General features: G+C 42.8%; 1 protein-coding gene across 1 annotated transcript in view; it reads left to right on the top strand.

Moving 5' to 3' along the window:
• The first annotated feature begins 3,727 nt into the window (after positions 1-3,727).
• Positions 3,728-18,826, top strand: part of LOC145414893 (PMS1 protein homolog 1-like) — a 50,170-nt gene continuing 35,071 nt past the window's right edge. Inside the window, exons 1-7 of the mRNA XM_080284313.1 lie at positions 3,728-3,865; positions 6,932-7,052; positions 10,282-10,446; positions 13,006-13,168; positions 13,424-13,542; positions 15,758-15,873; positions 17,334-17,474. Of these exons, the coding sequence (XP_080140439.1) occupies positions 3,728-3,865; positions 6,932-7,052; positions 10,282-10,446; positions 13,006-13,168; positions 13,424-13,542; positions 15,758-15,873; positions 17,334-17,474 (963 nt within the window). The remainder of the gene's footprint in view (positions 3,866-6,931; positions 7,053-10,281; positions 10,447-13,005; positions 13,169-13,423; positions 13,543-15,757; positions 15,874-17,333; positions 17,475-18,826) is intronic.

Raw genomic sequence — 18,826 nt, forward strand, 5'->3', positions numbered from 1 at the left:
TTTTTCTTATTAACCTCACATGCACTGATCGAAATTTGACCGTTTCTTGTGACCTTGACCTTTGACGGATTGTTCTCTACTTCATCGCTTCACCCTTGCCTTTGCCATCAACCTTGTCGTGAACTCTGATCTAATTTGTTCAGATAAGTATTGACGCTGATTTTGCCGGGTCGAAGTTTGTACGTCTTATGGCCTCGACCTTGGAACTATTGCTGTGATGAACAAAAGGGTCTACGTGTGCCTGACCCTGAACCCTTGCACAAAATTTGTTTAAAATCGAAAAAAGATTTTTTAGCTATTTTGTTCACACACACACACACACACACACACACACACACACACACACACACACACACACAGACTCATGAGAGAGAGAGAGAGAGAGAGAGAGAGAGAGAGAGAGACAGACAGACAGAGACAGAGACAGAGAGAGGACGCTAAAAAAAAAAAAAAAAATCTTGTTCCACGAGGGTGGGTGTAATTAACGATGGTAGGAGGTTATGACGGATGGTGATGGGAAGAGGGAAGCAAAGAAATGTGTAGGTGAACGAAGGGAAGACAGGACACAGTGAGGAAAAAAAAAAAAAAACGAAGAAGGGCTTTTTTAGAATAGACTATGTGATGTTAAAGGGAATCCAGGAATTTATGCACCAGGTAATTACACTGGTCTTCTTAATAAAGTTTCATTTCAGTTATTATAACATCTCTAGTAACTCTTCTCATAGTTAATTGAACTTAGATTTACGTGGGAGCCACACCTTGCGCAAAATTGGCCTGGGTGCACGTCTACTTCTGTGCTAGGTATCAGTTAAGTATGTAAAAAGAAATACCGATGGTTATATGTCAAACTCCAGTCATCCTTCTCGTGTGTACAGGAAACAGAATACTACGGTAAGCTGGCTGGGGTCCATTCTGCCAAAAGCCTGGTCCATAATTATGGGGGTCCACCTCTGTATAAAATTCCAGTTTCCTTGATTAGAGACAAAAAAAAAAAAAGAAAAAAGAAAAGAAAAAGAAAGTCGTGGGCTGACGGCACACAGTCACCCAGAGACACACAGTCCTACAGACTTTATCTATCTGCCTATCTAGACACATCTATCTATACCTATCTGGATTTTTGCTGTCTGTCTATATCTGTTTATCAGCACACACACACACACACACACACACACACACACACACACACACACACACACACACACACACACACACACACACACACACAAAATGCCAGGAAAGGAGTGCTGAAGTCTGTGATGACAAATTATCCATCCATCCATCATCCAATCCTACGTTGCCCCATGAGGAGCGTAGGAGCCCGGGGCTGGGCAGTTGGTCCTGACATTTAAGATGAGAGTGACCAACCTCACTCATCCCTGAGTGGCATTACATGAGCAATAAACCCCAACCATCCCTTGGATATAAACCTTCACCGGCTCAATCCGATTGGAGCACAATAATTACCCACTAAACCACCAGGCGCCAAAATTTGGTTATATGATTACCACCCAGCGTAGTAAATAGTTTCCTGGTGTACAGGAAACCATTTGGCTTGTCACTCAGTGTAGAGTCACCCATAGGCAGAAGAAAGAGGAAAGAATGAAGGAATGAAAGACAGAAGAGGGAGTGTAAAGTCACCCGTAGGCAGAAGGACGAGGAAAGAATGAAGGAAAGATAGAAGATGGAAGGAGAGAAGGATGGAGGAGAGGACAGGGCAGACACCGGAGAGCAGCACTACATTGAGTGAGTGGATGGTGAGTGTCCCCACCTACCACACATGGCAAATTATTATTATCCATATTCCAGGGAAACCGACTGTTATAGAAGACTGATGTAGTCAAAGGTCGCTTGCTGCTCATGGTATCCATCACAAAGCAGGAAGCACCATTCGCATCTCACTGTCGGTAATGAAACGCTGCCACAAATCAGTCACTTGGACACTCACGTACGAGTACACGGCATGGAAAACAATCAGTCACATCGAACACAGGTGAAAGGTTTACAGGAAGATGTGGGCACTATTTCAAACACTGAACAGCACGGTCTGTGTTTTACACAGACACTATCCACAGAACACAAAGAAGCATTGTGTCTGACTAGCAGAGTCACGAGAAAGTGGTCAGTGGTTCTTGGTGTCACTAAATGCGGTCACACACTAAAAGACTCACGAGTCACTGAAAAAGCAGGTATGGGTTTGAAAACAAGAAACGTACGGGTGAAGGGTAACCAATCCAAGTTCTATCAGAGTGTAAGGTTTGTTTACTGCCTTCCCATGACTAGCCATCCTAGGTCGGTAGACACCCGCAAGCGAATGCTGTTCCCATTACCTTAGCCTTGTTACAATGAGTGTGAATTTGGTCGAGAGCACTTGTACATTTGTAAGGTAAGGGGGAGGGGAACATGATCAGCCTAGCTGTAGGAGTGAGTGAGAAGTTATGCCACCATGCCCGTCGGGGAGGGAACGTCCGCTGTACTTCCCTCGTCTGCAGCCCCTACCGGGAAGAGGACCGTCCACTGTGCTTGCCGGGGAGAGGACGTCCAACTTACTCCTCTCACCTGCAGTCACAGGGGCTAGTAGAACCGCGGTGGTGCCCAACGTGCCCGTCGGGGAGGGAACGTCCACCATACTTCCCTCGTCTGTTGCCCCTGTGGCTTCTTTCGAGGGCAACGCCCCTTGCTCGCCTCACTCCTCCAGAGGCCGAGTGGGACGCCCCTCTCACTCCCCCCACACTCTAAGGGGCAGAGCTCACTCCCTAGCGGAGTCCCTGTTGGAGAGTGCCTGGAGAGGCCCCATCGTGAGCCTGGGAATGTGCTCACTACAGCCAGCGCCCCAGCGTCACCCGCCGCTGCCAGACTCCCCGAGGAAGAGACGCTGCAGCCAGCCCTTGACGGCCTCTCAACACCGGCGAGACCGCTGCCCCCAGCCGCCGAAGGACGCACCAAATACTCCCGGCCGGGACCTGCCCAGACCAACCGGAGAGCCCTCCTCCTCCTCAAAGGGCAGGCGCTGAGCAGCGCGCCTTGCACTGTTCGGCCCCAGTCCCGAGGGCCGCCACACGCACCGAGGCCCCACCACAAAAAGGCTTCGCTCTACGCCACTCCGCAGCCCACTCCGGATCACGATCCAGCACGCTCTCTCGACAGTGCACACATGACGGGACGCCTCCCACACCTGGGCGACACCTGCAACTATCTGGTCTCCTGTAGTCGAATTAACGCTTATCCTTGTGTACTAATATTGTGTTTAGTCCGTGTCATTGTACTGTATCCTGCACTTGTATCTTTTTGTGGTAATATACGTGTAAGATTGATTAGCCTGTGTTTGAGCCCTGTTTCTTTGGTTGCATGCTCCAAACCTCGTCTTGGAAAGAACCCAAGTAGAAATATTCACTTTTAATTAGCCACAATTTCCAACGACTAACCATAAGAACGTGAATAGTATTTTAGAGGTTTCTCTACAGTTTTAGCTCAATTCGATAGATTTAACATTTTTTTATAGCGGGTTTTTGGATATCTCTGACAAACTGTTCAGTTCTCTGTTTACTGAAGGAGGAATGTGGTGGCAAGACTCCCCATCATCTTTTGTTGTACATATTCTTTATATATTTTACAACGATAAACATTTCAATCTAATTTTACTCCAATGTAATTCTAGCGACTTTTGAAAGTTTAGCGAAATGTGTGAACTTGGATATGGCAACAAAACATAAACAAACACCCGGGAACGATGGCGGTACGCGTGTTGCCGCAGGATACTATTAGGCTTATTAAGAGCACCCAGGTGATAACAACTCCAGCATCCATCGTAAAAGAACTTGTGGAAAATGCCCTTGACGCCGGAGCCACAGCAATCACCATTAAAATGGTTTGTTTTGTAATGCTGTGTTTCCCTTTCAGGCAGGTATTCGTGCAAGTGACTCACAGGGATTCAGGATATTTTCTCGAGTGGTTGTGTAGTGGTCATGTTGAAGTCATTAAATTAATTATGTGTGTCGGTGACGTGGTATTACCAGATTTTCTATTCGAATGAAGTGTTGACAGGAACCTTCGTTATTTTTTATAAATTAGCATACATACCCGGTGGTGGGCTATTTGATATGTTGGTTTTTAAAAACGTTTGTAAATAGAAGGTTCCATTATTGTACTTCTTAGTGTGTGTATCTTTGATTGTACAGATTATGAAGTGTTTTAATTTAATCACCAAGTGCTACTTTGCTAACCTGTATTTTAATGAATATTTTCTTTGTGATTTATAGACAGATATGCTTTATCATTGCACCTACATTCACCATTGCATGGTCATGTGATGATTGCCATACACACCATGATTAACAATCTCTTTTAATGCATGATACTGTTTTGGCACAAGTTTTACTTAATGCACATTTTTAGTTTGCATGCTGTGAGGTAGGTTATAAGCTTTGAGAGGTCTGGGGGGCAAAACCCCCTGGTTAGGAACCAATGACTCTAGTTAGGCTTCCACCGCTATTTGTGGTTTTAAATTGTATTCATTTGAGTTTGGTGTGCTGACGTCATGTCCAGTCAGCGGGATTAGCAGTAAATGCACTATTGAGGGTGTTCAGGTGACTTTCTGTAATATCACTAAGAAGGTGTACTGCTAGTTCGTTTGTTCTCTAATGTTTTTTTTATTGAGTATTAAATGTTAATGAGATGTATCAAATACTAAAAATATTTTCCTTGAGAGTGTAGGTCAATAAGAAAACAACTTGAATCTGTGCATCTCTGTCGTTTTTATTTACCATTAGTAGCCAGATGCTTTAGCCTAATTTTGTGAGGGGTAGCCACAAATAGATCACCTCCAAGTTGTCCTCTTCCCTGCCATTTTTCTCCCCTGCCCCCATCTCACACCCCTCCTCTCTCATATACCTCTCCACACCAGCCCTCCATCTCACCCTCAGTCTCCCTGTTCCTCTCTCTTCCTCCACTTCACCTACATACACTCCTATCATTAGTCTCTCACTCTCCATCCTCTCTCTTGTAAATAATTTCCTCATATAGATATAAATTACATTTTTAATTTTTTTCCAGGACAAATTGACAAATTTTTGGCAACTTGTAGGTGGGGTCCCAGGCAGGTTTTAGCACTCCCTCACCACCAGACCATAAACTAGTACCGTAATAACTGGGATATTGACTGGTAAAACAGTACTGGTATGGAAGAAATAATTGTCTAAAAAAAGGAAAAAGTAAATACCACAGTTGAATTTTTACTTTCAGCCCCTATTGTATTTGGTCAGTAAATTTTTTTTTCCCCAAAGTTTTTATGTGATTCATGTGATTTTGACTTACTGCCGTACTATTGGAAATCATTACATTTTTTGAGATAGGCCCATCTTTAGTGAGGGACCCAATGGATATTTTTTGGGGGGAGTAGTGTGAGAGGGAACTGCAGACCCTCCTGATGATTATAAATATTTCTAACAGCCTAGCCTAAGTGGCAGAGCACTGCCCTGCTCCCTCTGACAGTTATTAACCACATCAGACCCTGTATATCAAAGGTACACAAAACTTACCTTAGTCACCAGTCTCAGGATCAAGTCATTGTATGGGGCATAGGCAGGGTAGGAATCCACTGTCCAGTATGACCGCGAGGCAGCTCCCAACACTGCCGTTGATGCCTGTCTTTTCTGTAATTATCTTCTTGTTTACAGTTTTGCCACACTATACACTTTGGCAAAACACCATGTTCTTCTTAAAACTGGATGCTGGCCATGTTATTCTTGTAATATTGTCATAATATGTGAATGGGAAAAGACGTGCACCTATTTCATGGAACTGTCATGATGAAACTAAATTTGAATGTAACCCATGGACTTGGCTGAAGAAAGATGTCTGCAGCTTGTCTGAATTAAATATATATATATCCTGACAGGTACCTAAATCTTGGGCTGTGATTGGCTGAATGGGCAGAATGAAATATAATTTTGTGGCTGGCCTCACATGGGCACCACCATTGTACAGTACCGGTATTTCATTTTCATAGATGGGGTGCAGTCAACACAGCAGCTGTGAAGGGCCACAGCCTTGTGGTTTTTATGAGTGCTTTGTCTCTTTTATTAATAATTTCCTGTGGAAGTGCTGTAGAAGAAAATATATGTGTAAAGGTAAAATGTTAGCCTAGAAAAAAAAAGCAAGAAGGAAAGATGTTCATTGTCAAAGGTGAAAGAATTTGCCAAAGAAGATTGTCAGCTGAGATGCACAGTCCTATGAAGACTGCTGAGGACAGAAAGTGCATCCTTTGGTAAATTTTTTATGACATAAGAAAGTCAGAGGGGAAGGAGATGGAGGTCACTGAAAACATCCAAAGTACAATTAGAGCACCCTGAGAGCTATCGTGTGGAAACAAAGGAGGGGAAGAGGAAGCAGTAAAGTTATTAGAGAGTTTTTTGATAGGATGCCAGAAGCAGCAGGAAGAGTTGATGTCTAAAAGTGCATGGCACTTGTATAGGATGTTTTTATTAGCAAGAATTGCAGCTTATGAGAGATCTTATGAGATGAAGAGGTTATTTTGGCAGTGAATGTATCAGCTGGGTGATGGGTGCAGGTAGACAGAGTTGCTTAATGCATGTGGAGGGTTTGTGTGGGTATAACTGGGTGAAGTACTGTGTTGCACAAATATGTAAGCACTCCCACCTCCACCCTCCACCCCCCAAGAGAGAAAGATGGGATGTCATCCTAAAAATGGCCCTCAGGGTTATGTGACATGATATTGATACCCTGAGAGCTCAGAATGTACTGTCTAACCTGGGAAGTATCCATCACATGAGCATAACTGACTTAGGCATTCATAGAGTACTACCCATTAACGTGTATTTATGTACGACAAATGATAATACAAAATACTGGTGATATTATATTGAGGGTATTTTTACACATCATAAATTTATTGCTAATGAACTTTCATTTTCAGGAGAAACATGGATTCTCCCATATTGAAGTTCGAGACAATGGTAGTGGCATCAAAGAAGAAGATGTGGAGTTCATTGCAAAGCCACATTATACTTCCAAAATTTCATCATTCTCAGATCTGGGTAAGGATTTGTATATCTTGCATTGTACCATACTCCAGTTTCCATTCCATCCATCCATCATCCAATCCTGTGTCACCCAATAGAGGAGCGTAGTAGCCCAGGGCCAGGCAAGTTGGTCCTGACATTTAAGATGAGAGTGACCAGCCTCACTCATCCCTGAGTGGCATTATGTGAGCAATAAACCCCAACCATCCCTTGGATATAAACCTACACAGGTTCAATCCGATTGGAGCACCTTAATTACCCATTAAACCACCAGGCACCATAATTTGGTTGTATGGTTACCACCCAGCATAGTAAATGATTTCCTGGTGTACGGGAAACCATTTGGCTTGTCACTTAGTGTAGAGTCACCCAGAGACAGAAGGACGAGGAAAGAATGAAGGAAAGAAAGACAAGAGGAAGGAAGAGAGGATAGGGAAGGCACGCGAGAGCAGCACTACATTGAGTGGGTGGATGGTGAGCACCCCCACCTACCACCAGTAATAATAAAATAATAATAATCCATCCATTCATCCATCATCCAATCCTACATTGCCCCATGAGGAGCGTAGGAGCCCGGGGCTAGGCAGTTGGTCCCGACATTTAAGATGAGAGTGACCAGCCTCACTCATCCCTGAGTGGCATTACACGAGCAATCAACCCCAACCATCCCTTGGATATAAACCTTCACCAGCTCAATCCAATTGGAGCACAATACAGTAATTACCATGAGCCGGGGTGAATTCGGACACGGGGTGGTTTCGGACGAAATTTGCATAAAAAGATTAAATGCTACGCAGCTGCTAAACGAAGAAAGATATCGTATATATTTAAACGGGATAATGTTGCATAGGTTTTGTAAAATGTTATGTATAATTATCTTTTTAAAATATTATGTTCCACTGGTGAATATATTGTAAAAAAGACAATGCTATTTTTTGGTGAAAAAATGAATACGGGAAAACTTGGTCTGGTGTGAACGAATCATAACAAACCGCACGCTTATACACATTTAGAGGTTTACTTGAACGTCTAACTTGAAGATTGGAACAGAGAAAGGGTTAAAATCTGCATTTTAAATGTATGTAAACATGACATGAGTGAATGTGTACGCATTTTTGGGATTTAAAGGGGTAACTTGGACAATGGATATTTAAAGGGTTGAGGTCAGACAGCATATCTAATTTGCTTTTTTTTATATGTAATAAAACATATTTTGTACAATGTACACAGTCTGCATGCTTATCTTTGTTTTTGCTGCTAATAAATATGATGTTAGAACACAAATTATTTAATTAAAAATATGTTACGGTAACTGTATGATATCCTTATAGTTCTTCTACACTCCCACCTCATGATCCTCATTCCTAACTCCTGTTTCTCCTTCCCAAGCTCCTTCTCTCATTCCTTCCCAAGCTCCTTCACTCTTTAGCTCTTTCCTTCCTATCTTCTGTTCCTCCATTCCAAGTTCCCTTTAATTAGGCATTTAAATAGCCAGCACGCTTTAAACCGTCCGGTCAGTCAGTCACAATCGTGCCTTTAACCTGCGCATAGCGTGAGAATGTACTCCCTATAATGTATATGTATAATCAACTAAACTGGGGTTGTAAGTCAATGGAAAATTTATTTTTTCATCTATTTTTGCTATATATCACTACTATTTACTTGTAATTTTTCTGTATTTTTTTGTATTTTTTTCAGCAATTTTTTTAAAAGTCGCGCAGTGTCCGAAGACCCCCCAGAACTGTCCAAACATTCAGCTGAGCTACTAGGGGCCCATTTCAGTGCATTTCTAATGAGTGACCGGGGTCACCCCAAGGCAGTCCGAAGTCTCCCCAGTCCGGGGTGACCTCGGACACCTATAAAATATTTTACTACGTCTAGATGGAGATACTGAGATTATCTGGCTGTTAGATACTTACAGGTTATTGGCTCACGTACGTATGTAATACTTAACATCAGTATTTTGGCCAAAATAAATTGTGTCAGGATGAAATAACCTTCAAAATCGTACGAAGTCACCCCGGTTCACGGTACCCACTAAACCACCAGGCGCCAAAATTTGGTTATATGGTTACCACCCAGCTTAGTAAATGGTTTCCTGGTGCACAGGCTTGTCACTCAGCGTAGAGTCACCCACAGGCTGAAGGAAGTGGAAAGAATGAAGGAAAGTAAGACAGAAGAGGGAGTGTAAAGTCACCAGTAGGCAGAAGGACGAGGAAAGAAAGACAGAAGAGAATGGAAGAAAAGAAGGATGGAGAGGAAAGGGCAGACACCCGAGAGCACCATTACATCGAGTGAGTGTAAAAATAATAATAAAAATAAAAGTATAATATGGACTGACTGTTTGGAAGGGAAAGTAGAGCAGTATATTAGGGAGAGAAAAGAAAGAGAATGGCAATTAATTGAAATTGTTGTTGTGGCCCCAGACTCACCTGGAGTTGAACGTGATGGACTGCACTAAACTAGTCACTTCAGTCGTGCTTTTCAAGAGATCATTTATTGGGGTTATTTTGAAGAATTGTGCTGTGAGAGTGAGCAGAACAATGGTTTGAAAGTGCAATGGATGTATAAAATTGTAACGGTAGAGTAGTCTGGAGGCATTTCAGTCGTGACCCTCTCTTGAGTCCATTGGAGGGCAGCTGTGGTATATTTGGAGGACTACTTGGCCAGCAGCTAAGATCATTGGTTCACTTCGCACTACTATGAGACCTTGGAGCAGGGTGTTTATATCCGAGTCTCTTTGCACCTAGAACAGAAATGAAGGTTTAGATTTGTACATTGACAGCTGAATAATGTAGTTGGGGAATATTTGTTGGGTGGGTCTCTAGTCAGTTACATTTGCCGGAGGGTTCCCAGGAGAGGTTGATGCATTGAAGATGATGTTACTATCCAGCTGCAGTATTGGATTGTTGGAAGCTGTGAGTTTTACCTTATTCATGACAAGAACAAAATATCCAGTGTTCACGTTCCATGTGAAATTCTGTGACTGGCTTGTGGTAGACCAGCATCAAAAGTCTGGTAACTCAGAAAACAAAAGGTACAGAGGGTGCCATGTTCAGCAAGGCCAGCCAGCTTTGTTTTGGTTAGATTATATAGGTGGGGGCACTCACCATCCACTCACTCTATGTAGTGCTTCTGGTATTGTTTTTTGTGCCCACTGTGACCTGTCTTATCATTAGTTGTGTATTGTGCAACTTTATTGTTTTTTGTTTTGTACACTGTAACTTCCTGTTTTACCCCACAGCGTGCCTTACCTCATATGGTTTCCGAGGAGAGGCTCTGGCATCATTGTGTGCTGTATCAGATGTGAGTGTGACCACCAAGACCAGCACTGACACCATGGCTCATATCTACACCTTCAGCCACCAGGGACACATTGTAACTGTCAAGCCAGCAGCAGCACCCACTGGTAAAATCTGTCTACTGGTATCTGTCTGTCAGTCTCTCTATCCATCTATCTGCAGAAAAGCGATCCAGGTGAGAGTGAGGGATGAAGTGTTGCGAGTGGCTGGTTTCAGTGTTGTATAGTCGCAGCGTACGACTCTGAGGTTGTTATTATCGTGCTTTGGCAACCTACCATTCAGAAGTGCGTCTTATTTCGTGTTTAATATGAGACGCATGTGATTTGTGTATAATATATTTGTGTATAACAATATTCGTGGATATTATATTCGTGCATAGTAATATGATACGAAATCGGACGCACTTTTGAATGGTAAGCTGCCAGGGTACGATAATGACAACCTCAGAGTCGTGCTCCGCGACTACAGTAGGTGTTGCCTCTGGTTCATCTGAAATCTGAACATGGTGGATTCCAGGCTGAAGTTGCCTGTCTCTAGCAGGCTACCATCCTCCTTTTGTGGGGTAGGAAGGGAGTTGAGGGATGTTTGTATAACCAGGCAGAGGAACCACGGGGTTATATCAGTGCCACTACATGAAGGTTACCCTCTCCAGCACTTGCTTTCAGTGTGAATGTTTTTTTTTTTTTTCTTGCTTTTTCTTCCATCCTTCCTCTTCTGTCGTTCTTTCCTTCACTATTTCCTCTGCCTTCTGCTCATGGGTGACTTTACACTCCCTCTTCTTTCTTTCATTCCTTCATTCTTTCCTTTTCCTTCTGCCTGTGGGTGACTCTGCACTGAGTGGCAAGCCAAATGGTTTCCTATACACCAGGAAACCATTTACTACGCTGGGTGGTAACCATATAACCAAATTATGGTGCCTGGTGGTTTAGTGGGTAATTAAGGTGTTCCAATCAGATTGAACCAGTGCAGGTTTATATCCAAGGGGTGGTTGGGGTTTGTTACTCACGTAATACCACTCAGGGATGAGTGAGGCTGGTCACTCATGCCAGGACCAAATTGCCTAGCCCCAGACTCCCACACTCCTTGTGGGGCGACATACGATTGGATGATGGATGGATTTTTTTAAAATAACATAACAGAGGGAGGAAAAAGAAATGACTAAAAAAATAATCCATACACCAGATTACTGGTGTCCTCCATTCTTTAAAAATCTGTAACAGTTGGACTTGAACAGCTGTAGGTTGAAGTTTGAGGGGAAACAACTCAGGGGAAGCGAGTTCCTAAGAGATGCAGTTTGGGGAATAAGAGAATTCTGATGGGCAGAAGTTCTGCAGTATGGATGAGCTTTACCAGATGCCTGTGTAGCATGAGGGAAGGCATGGAGAGGTGGCACAATGGATGCAACTTTGTCTGAGCATTTGCCATAAAAGTATCTGTAAAATAATGCAAGAGAGGCAGCATTCCTTCTTACGTGCAGGGGAGGTAGTTTATTTGTAATAGCAGGGTTATTAATAATTCTGACAGCTTTGTTCTTAATTTTGTCTAGTTGTTTTAATGCAACCTCTCCACGTCCATTCCACAAGGGTGAGCAATATTCAAACTGAGAGCGCACATGAATCTTATAAATTATAGCTAACTGCTCATCAGTGAAGAAGTTACGGACTCTGTACAATAATCCAAGTTTCTTTGAGGCGGTTTTAGCAAGTGATCTGACATGAGAGATCCAGCTGAGGGCATTGTTAAATGAGATGCCGAGAATTTCAATACTTTTGGAGATGGGAATATTAGTAGCAGTGAATGTAATATACGAATCTGGCAATATCTGTCTATTAGTAAATCGTATATATTTAGTTTTACTAGCATTAAATGAGACAAGGTTGTTTTGTCCCCATTCACTGATCGTAGATAGGTCTTGATTTATGGAGATGGCTGTACTGAGTTGAGAGTTAAAGATATTAGACTTTGTAAATGTGTGTTTGAGTGTGAATAAACTAGGTAGTGTTGAGTCATCTGCATGTGAATAGATGGGATTGTGGGTGACAGATAAGAGATCATTATTATGAACCAGGAACAGGGTTGGCACCAGAACTGATCCATGTGGCTTGCCAGTGTTAATTGAGTGGAAATTGGAATATACATCATCTACTTTTATTTTTCTTTCGCTGAGATGTGAGGAAAAGCTGTTGTTTTTATTCACACGTAGACACACACTGGCCAGACTTTGACCTTGCCTTATGACCTTGACCTTTGTTCTTGAAAATCAGATCCCTTCCTTTTTGTTCTACCCTCATCCCATCCACCAGGTTTGGTCTAAATCAGATAAAAAGTGCTGAAGTTGATCTTGGCATCAACCCCTTGGCTTACCCTCAGCCCATTGTTCAAGGTTATTGTATTTTATTGCTGTCATAATGCTTGTACCAACAGTAGCTTGGTGACAGTACATTGCCACCATTTTGCCCTACCTTCTCTATTTCTCATTCTTCAATGAATGTATGTGCCTGCTCATAGACTTCTGTAATGTGCTTCATATTCCTATCACATAAAGTTTGTATTTACACAGTAACACCTTCCACCACCACTGGTGGCAGGGAAATGTTAACAGACCAGATTACTCATATATTAATACAGTGTTCATGTATCCAGTGATATATAATAATTTTATTCAGGCACAGCAGTGATTGTGAGTAACCTCTTCAAGAACATCCCTGTGCGTCGGCAGTATTATAACAACTTAAAGCGGCGGAAGGATGAGATGAAGAAAGTAGAAGACGTTGTGCTGGCATTTTCACTGGCAGCTCCCACTGTATACTTCACATTGTCACATGAGAAGTATGCACACTGACTCTCTGGGGAGTGGCTTCTAGCTCTCCCCACCGTAAATGAACATTGAAATCTAAGTACAGATAAAAGTGGTGGGAATACATATAGTGTAGTGCTTTTTAATGTGCATCTTGCCTGTCATTTACATTTAGCATGCTTACCATTGGTACATGAGTTAACTCAGATTAGCTTTTGAATTAAGGTGATGCTGAAGGTAGATGGATAAGACTTAATGACATGATTACTGTATTCCTTTTTCTGCAGAAGTTGTGTTGTGCAAAAGAGCCCGGCACAAGATATGTGTGGAGCCCTTATCAGTACATTTCCTTCAGTTTTCAAAGATCTTGTTAAAAGAGAATTCTTCATTGAAGATATATCAGTAAGTACTGACTGTGTGGCTGGTTTTAGAATATAATCTTCCATTTGCTGGCTCAAAGGTTTTAGTATCTGCAAAGCTGTAGTATCTGCACAGTGTGGTGCTGTAGCAGAATCCTTTTGTGTAGTGACATCAAAGTGACTTTATTAATGGCCCTCAGGTCTCTTCCTATCCCATGAAAGGGGAATGGTGGACTGTCAGAGAAGGACAACTTCAGTCTGCAGTCCACTAGATTCATGTTTCAGTTTAACCTGGGCTGCTGTTGCTGCTGTCTCTGCTGCTGCTCCATTATCTCCTAATTTCTTCAGTCAGAATCACATTGATGTTGTAAAATAGCATTAGCCAGGCAGTTAGAATACTTTTCATGCTAACCTTATCACCCATTACAGCATTGTTGTACAGTAATTGAGACTTGTGTGAAGTCCTTGCCTCTGTTTTCTCCAGCAACATTCTTTTGGAGGAAGCTACCTTGCCTGCTTGGCCTCAGCAATGCAACACAGCTCAGTGATGCTTCAGAATGCACCTACATCCCAGACAAAAGGGTGAATCCCCAAAGCTGGAATCAATAGACCATAATTATAGCTCTGTAGGGCAGGGGAGAAAGGTTGTTGGTTCTTTGAAAGCAGTGATAAGAAACAGGGAAGTGAGCATGGAAGTGAAAAAGTTACTACATGACAGTATTGTGATACCAGCTCTAACGTATGGAAGTGAAGCTTGGACATTGTTGAAAGGACACAAGTCAAGAGTGAGAGCAGTGGAAATGAGTTATTTAAGAGGAGCCTGTGGAGTCACATGGAGAGACAGGCTGACGAATGAGGATATAAAGGAGCGTTGTGGTGTGGATGTGAATGTGATAGGAAGCGTTATGAGGAACACACTGAGGTGGTTTGGCCATGTGGAGAGGATGGAGGGTGAGAGACTGACGAAGAGAGTGTATGTGTGTGAGGTGGAGGGAGGAAGAGGGAGGGGGAGGCCGAGGATGAGATGGAGGGATGGGGTGGAGAGGTGTATGAGAGAGGGGGGTGTGAGTTGGGAGCAGGGCAGTGAAATGGCGGGGGACAGGGTGACGTGGAGGCGATTTGTTTGTGGCCACCCCAAATGGGATTGAGGCGTCTGGCAATAGATAGATAGATAGGGCGGGGGGAAATTGTCGGAGTGACTGCTCCTTCTCCCACCAGAAAATACATTACTCTGGTGTGGGCTGGAACTGCCAGCCCTACAGTCGTGAAGCATGAGCGCTACCACAAAAGCATGCTTTGCTCCCTTCCCCACAGACATCAGATTTTGTTTGTCCACACTTTCACACATCAGCCCCTGGCAGACGGAACTCAAACTTCCTATATATCACCATTCTGTGTGTGTGCTGGTGTGCATAGTTTGTTTTTTGTCTGCCACCTTCATTGTTATAGCAAGAGTGATGCATCAAATGCAGGGAAATGGTCCTAACATATGGCACATTGTTATAGCTTTTTACTGATTCTCAGGAGATCAAATAATGGGCGTGTGCTGTATGTGCTAATGCAATACTGTATACATATCAGGTGAATACAGGTATACCCCGGTTTAACAGTGCAGTTGGTCAAGTAAAAACCCATCGTTAGGCGGGGTATCACATCTCAGGGTAGATGTAACATGTAAAGGATAAGGATGCTTATTTGAGCCTTGGGTTTCCCCCCCAACCAAGTCCTAAATCCACCCAAATGAGTCCAAAAACAAGTGTAAAGCCAATCTAAATGGCCTAACAGCTGTAAAAGAAGCTAACCTTACCCTAACGCCTGTAAATAACTCACTAAAGCCAACAAATAAAATCTGAAAATTGTCAAATATAAGTCTGGAAAAAATCAAGCTTAGTAAACTGTACCCCAAAAAGACAGTATTCACCTCCCCTGTGGCTAAAACACATTAATCTCAGTCCAAAGGTAGTTTATAAATCAACCTAAACACACAATTTTAGTCTAAAATGTCATCAAAATCAGTTTTAAAAAAATCAAAACCCATCGTTAAACCGGGGTTTTGCCATCGTTAGGTGGGGTATGGTGGTATTTCTGCCCCCATTGTTAAGCTGGGGTATTGCGTCTAGGGGTATCATATATGGAGGTATACCTGTAGGTAGTTTTCAAAAGGCCTGTATATGCTGCAGCCTTTAATAGTTACGCTGATTATTTATTTCATTTATTTTTGTTACATCTCTTGCTATTTTTGCTTCTTTCAGGTCAAAGTAGAAGCCTACCTACCAAACCCAGAGAATTGCATTAATCCAGGCTTGACTCGCACCACTGCTGATCGCCTGTTTATTTTGGTCAACCGCCGCCCCATTACACATAAATCTGTAGAGAAGGTAAGGACTGTAGGCTTTTTATTTTGGAGTCATGTATACAGTATATATCTAATTTGTGCTCCTTATATACTGTATCATCATCATCATCATCCGGACCTCCTTTCCCACCCAAGGGCAGGGCGAGGAGTAGCAGCATCTAGACAGCCCAAGTTTGCCCAATCCATCGGGCCACGCTTCTATTCACTCATCATTCAAGCCCCCAGAATCCTGGCTTGATCTGATATGTCAAAAAACTTTCACCACACTAGGTAGCTTCACATAAACGTATCCGATAGAGTCAGTCCAAATACTGTTATGTTAAAAAGAGGTGCCAAATCCCTGATCATGCACTCCTTCTTACAACATTCAACCAACCAGCTCGATCTCTTGTCAGTCCTCTTGCCTTGCTGACATCCATACCTCTTCCCCACACACTCATCCATCATATCCCTCCACCTTCTCCATGGCCTACCTCGCCTCCTCCCTCCTTCAAATTCACTCAGATATACCTTTTTCACCACTGTTTTTATCCATGCTCTTCATATGACCATCTCAGTACACTCTCTTCAATTCTGACATCGACAGACTTTCTCACTCTGCATCTTTCACAAATCACATTATTTCATATTATATTATAGGTTATATGTTCAGTGCTAAAACACGAAATATTCTCTGTTGAGTCACCTAGTTGGTCACACTGTTTAGTACCTCATATGATGGGTGAGAATCTGTCCAAACAGATTCCAAGCTTGCCAGGGATCTATCTATCTATCTATTGCCTGATGCCATAATCCCGTGTGGGGTGGCCATTTGACTCTGAGTTGGTTGTTTTACAGGGAGGGGCACTAACCCTCCACCAACCCACTTGTTGACACGTAGGGAGCACGTATGGTTTGGTTATATGGTTACCACCCAGCGTTGTAAATGGTTTCTTGGCTTACAGGAAACCATTTGGCTTGTCACTGAATGTAAAGCAACCTGTAAAGGAAAGAAAAGCAATAAGAAGTGACAGGAAAGATGGGAGAAATAAGAAGAGAGGAGGGCAGGCACAGAAAAAGAATGATAAAGGCTAAGGAAGAAGTAGACAGCACTACATCAAGTGAGTGGATGATGGTCGCCACCACCTACCATTATACCGTTGACATTTACCATGATATTGTGCCGATTTACTCTCGTTTCCTTGGCAGACCTCATACAAGATACCATGTGATACCCTCTTTTAGGAAGCCCTTGGGTGAGGTCCTGTGTGGGAGCTTTTAGAATAAGGGTTTGAGTAGGGAAAAGCCCAAGATCACAGTACAGTGAGGGCTACTATCAGTTGCAAAGATCTAAGGTTTGTGTGGTGGATGGTATTTAAGCAAAACTTATGTTTTAAGAGAAAATAAGAACCTTACTGAGAATCTGAAGCTGTGTGTGTATTGTAATGAAAGCTATAATGCTGACAACAGTATGGGTGTATGTCACTGTCCTTGGTTTTTCAGCTTGTGAAGGGGCTGTACAAACGTAGACAAGAAGGCAGTCACACCCGCTACCCTGTTGGCGTTCTGTCTTTCACACTTCCACCAGAGTCTCTTGATGTCAACTTGGAGCCCAACAAAACCAAAGTGTTCTTCAAAGATGAGGTTAGGTTTTTATTTACAATTATGTGGATAGTGTGTCATGATATCACAATGCTGAGATGTATTCAGATGGAAGAATTATGCTCACATTTGGGAAAGTTGGTTATTGGGAGGATGAAACAGGATCAGCCCAACTTGGACCCCTTCAGGCAGCTTTTCCCCACACTGATATAATTCTTCCAGGGTTACTATTGTTTAGGTATGTACTCTACACTGGAATTTGCAGTATGACCTTTTGTTCAAACAATATGCCAATATGTAGGGTCTGAATAGTATTATGTAGCTAGATAATACTGTAGTGGTAAAACCCTTCATTCTGGTGTCATATCTTCAGTGTATTGTTGCTGTATTTGTATGGTAATGGTCAGCTTTGGAAGGAATTCTGAGTAAAGGGGCTGGATACAGGCTTTTTGAACTCTTTATACTAGAGATCTCTTTAAACTGAATAAACTTTGATTAGTTGGATTTATGGGTGTGTAGTTTGTCCTTGAATACGAGGCCTGGGGGCTTAGGATTGCAATTGAAGAGCTGAGAGGAAGGATGGGACTTGAATGTGCTGATGTAGTGAGGAGGAGGAGGAGGGGTAGATTGAGATGGTGTGGGCATGTTGACAGGATGGAGGATGACAACTGGGTGCAGAGAGTGAGAAATGTGAACGTTGGGGATAGGGTTGTGCGAGGCAGACCAAAATAGACATAGGATGAGGTCATAGAGTGTGGCCTTAGGGCTAAGAGACTGAATAGGGAAGCCACAAGATATCAAGCAACATGTAGAGCCACCAGTAGGAGACCAAGGCCGATGCATGCTAGCATGTTGGAGCCTTTACAAATGACACAATGAAGGGAGCAAGAATAAAATACATCACTGTATTGAATGGGTTGATGGCTGTGTTATATTTGTACAGTTATTCCACACTTTTTCTTGTGTAGGTTTTGGCTCCTGGAATTTCATCATGCCCTGATTTATCTACAAAAATTGTATACTGTATAAAAGCATGGTAATGGGGTCTATAAATGCCCTCGTTGCCCACAACTAAAGCGGGGATTCTCCATTTGGCTCAGTGGTAGCACATGCATGTGGAGTGTGGAGGCCCAAATTCAAATCTCGCCCAGACTAGTGATTAATTTGTTAGTTTCATTCCAGTTATTACATTGGTGGCAGCGGTGGGATGTGAGGTGAGGCTGGGTTGGCAATTTGATGTTGTTCCTTGATTAACTGAGAGTGTCCTTGTCCTGAAATCCCGGAGATGAGCTGTTCGGTGTGGTCCCTAGCATCCCCAATGGTGGCCTCCGATGCTATACTACCATGTGTGTTTGAAGCTCATCAAATTAATCACTGAGGGGAGAAGAGAGGAG

Source organism: Coenobita brevimanus, chromosome 13 (assembly GCF_032717465.1).
Source record: "Coenobita brevimanus isolate Jiangsu-jjx chromosome 13, ASM3271746v2, whole genome shotgun sequence".
Lineage (NCBI taxonomy): Eukaryota > Metazoa > Arthropoda > Malacostraca > Decapoda > Coenobitidae > Coenobita > Coenobita brevimanus.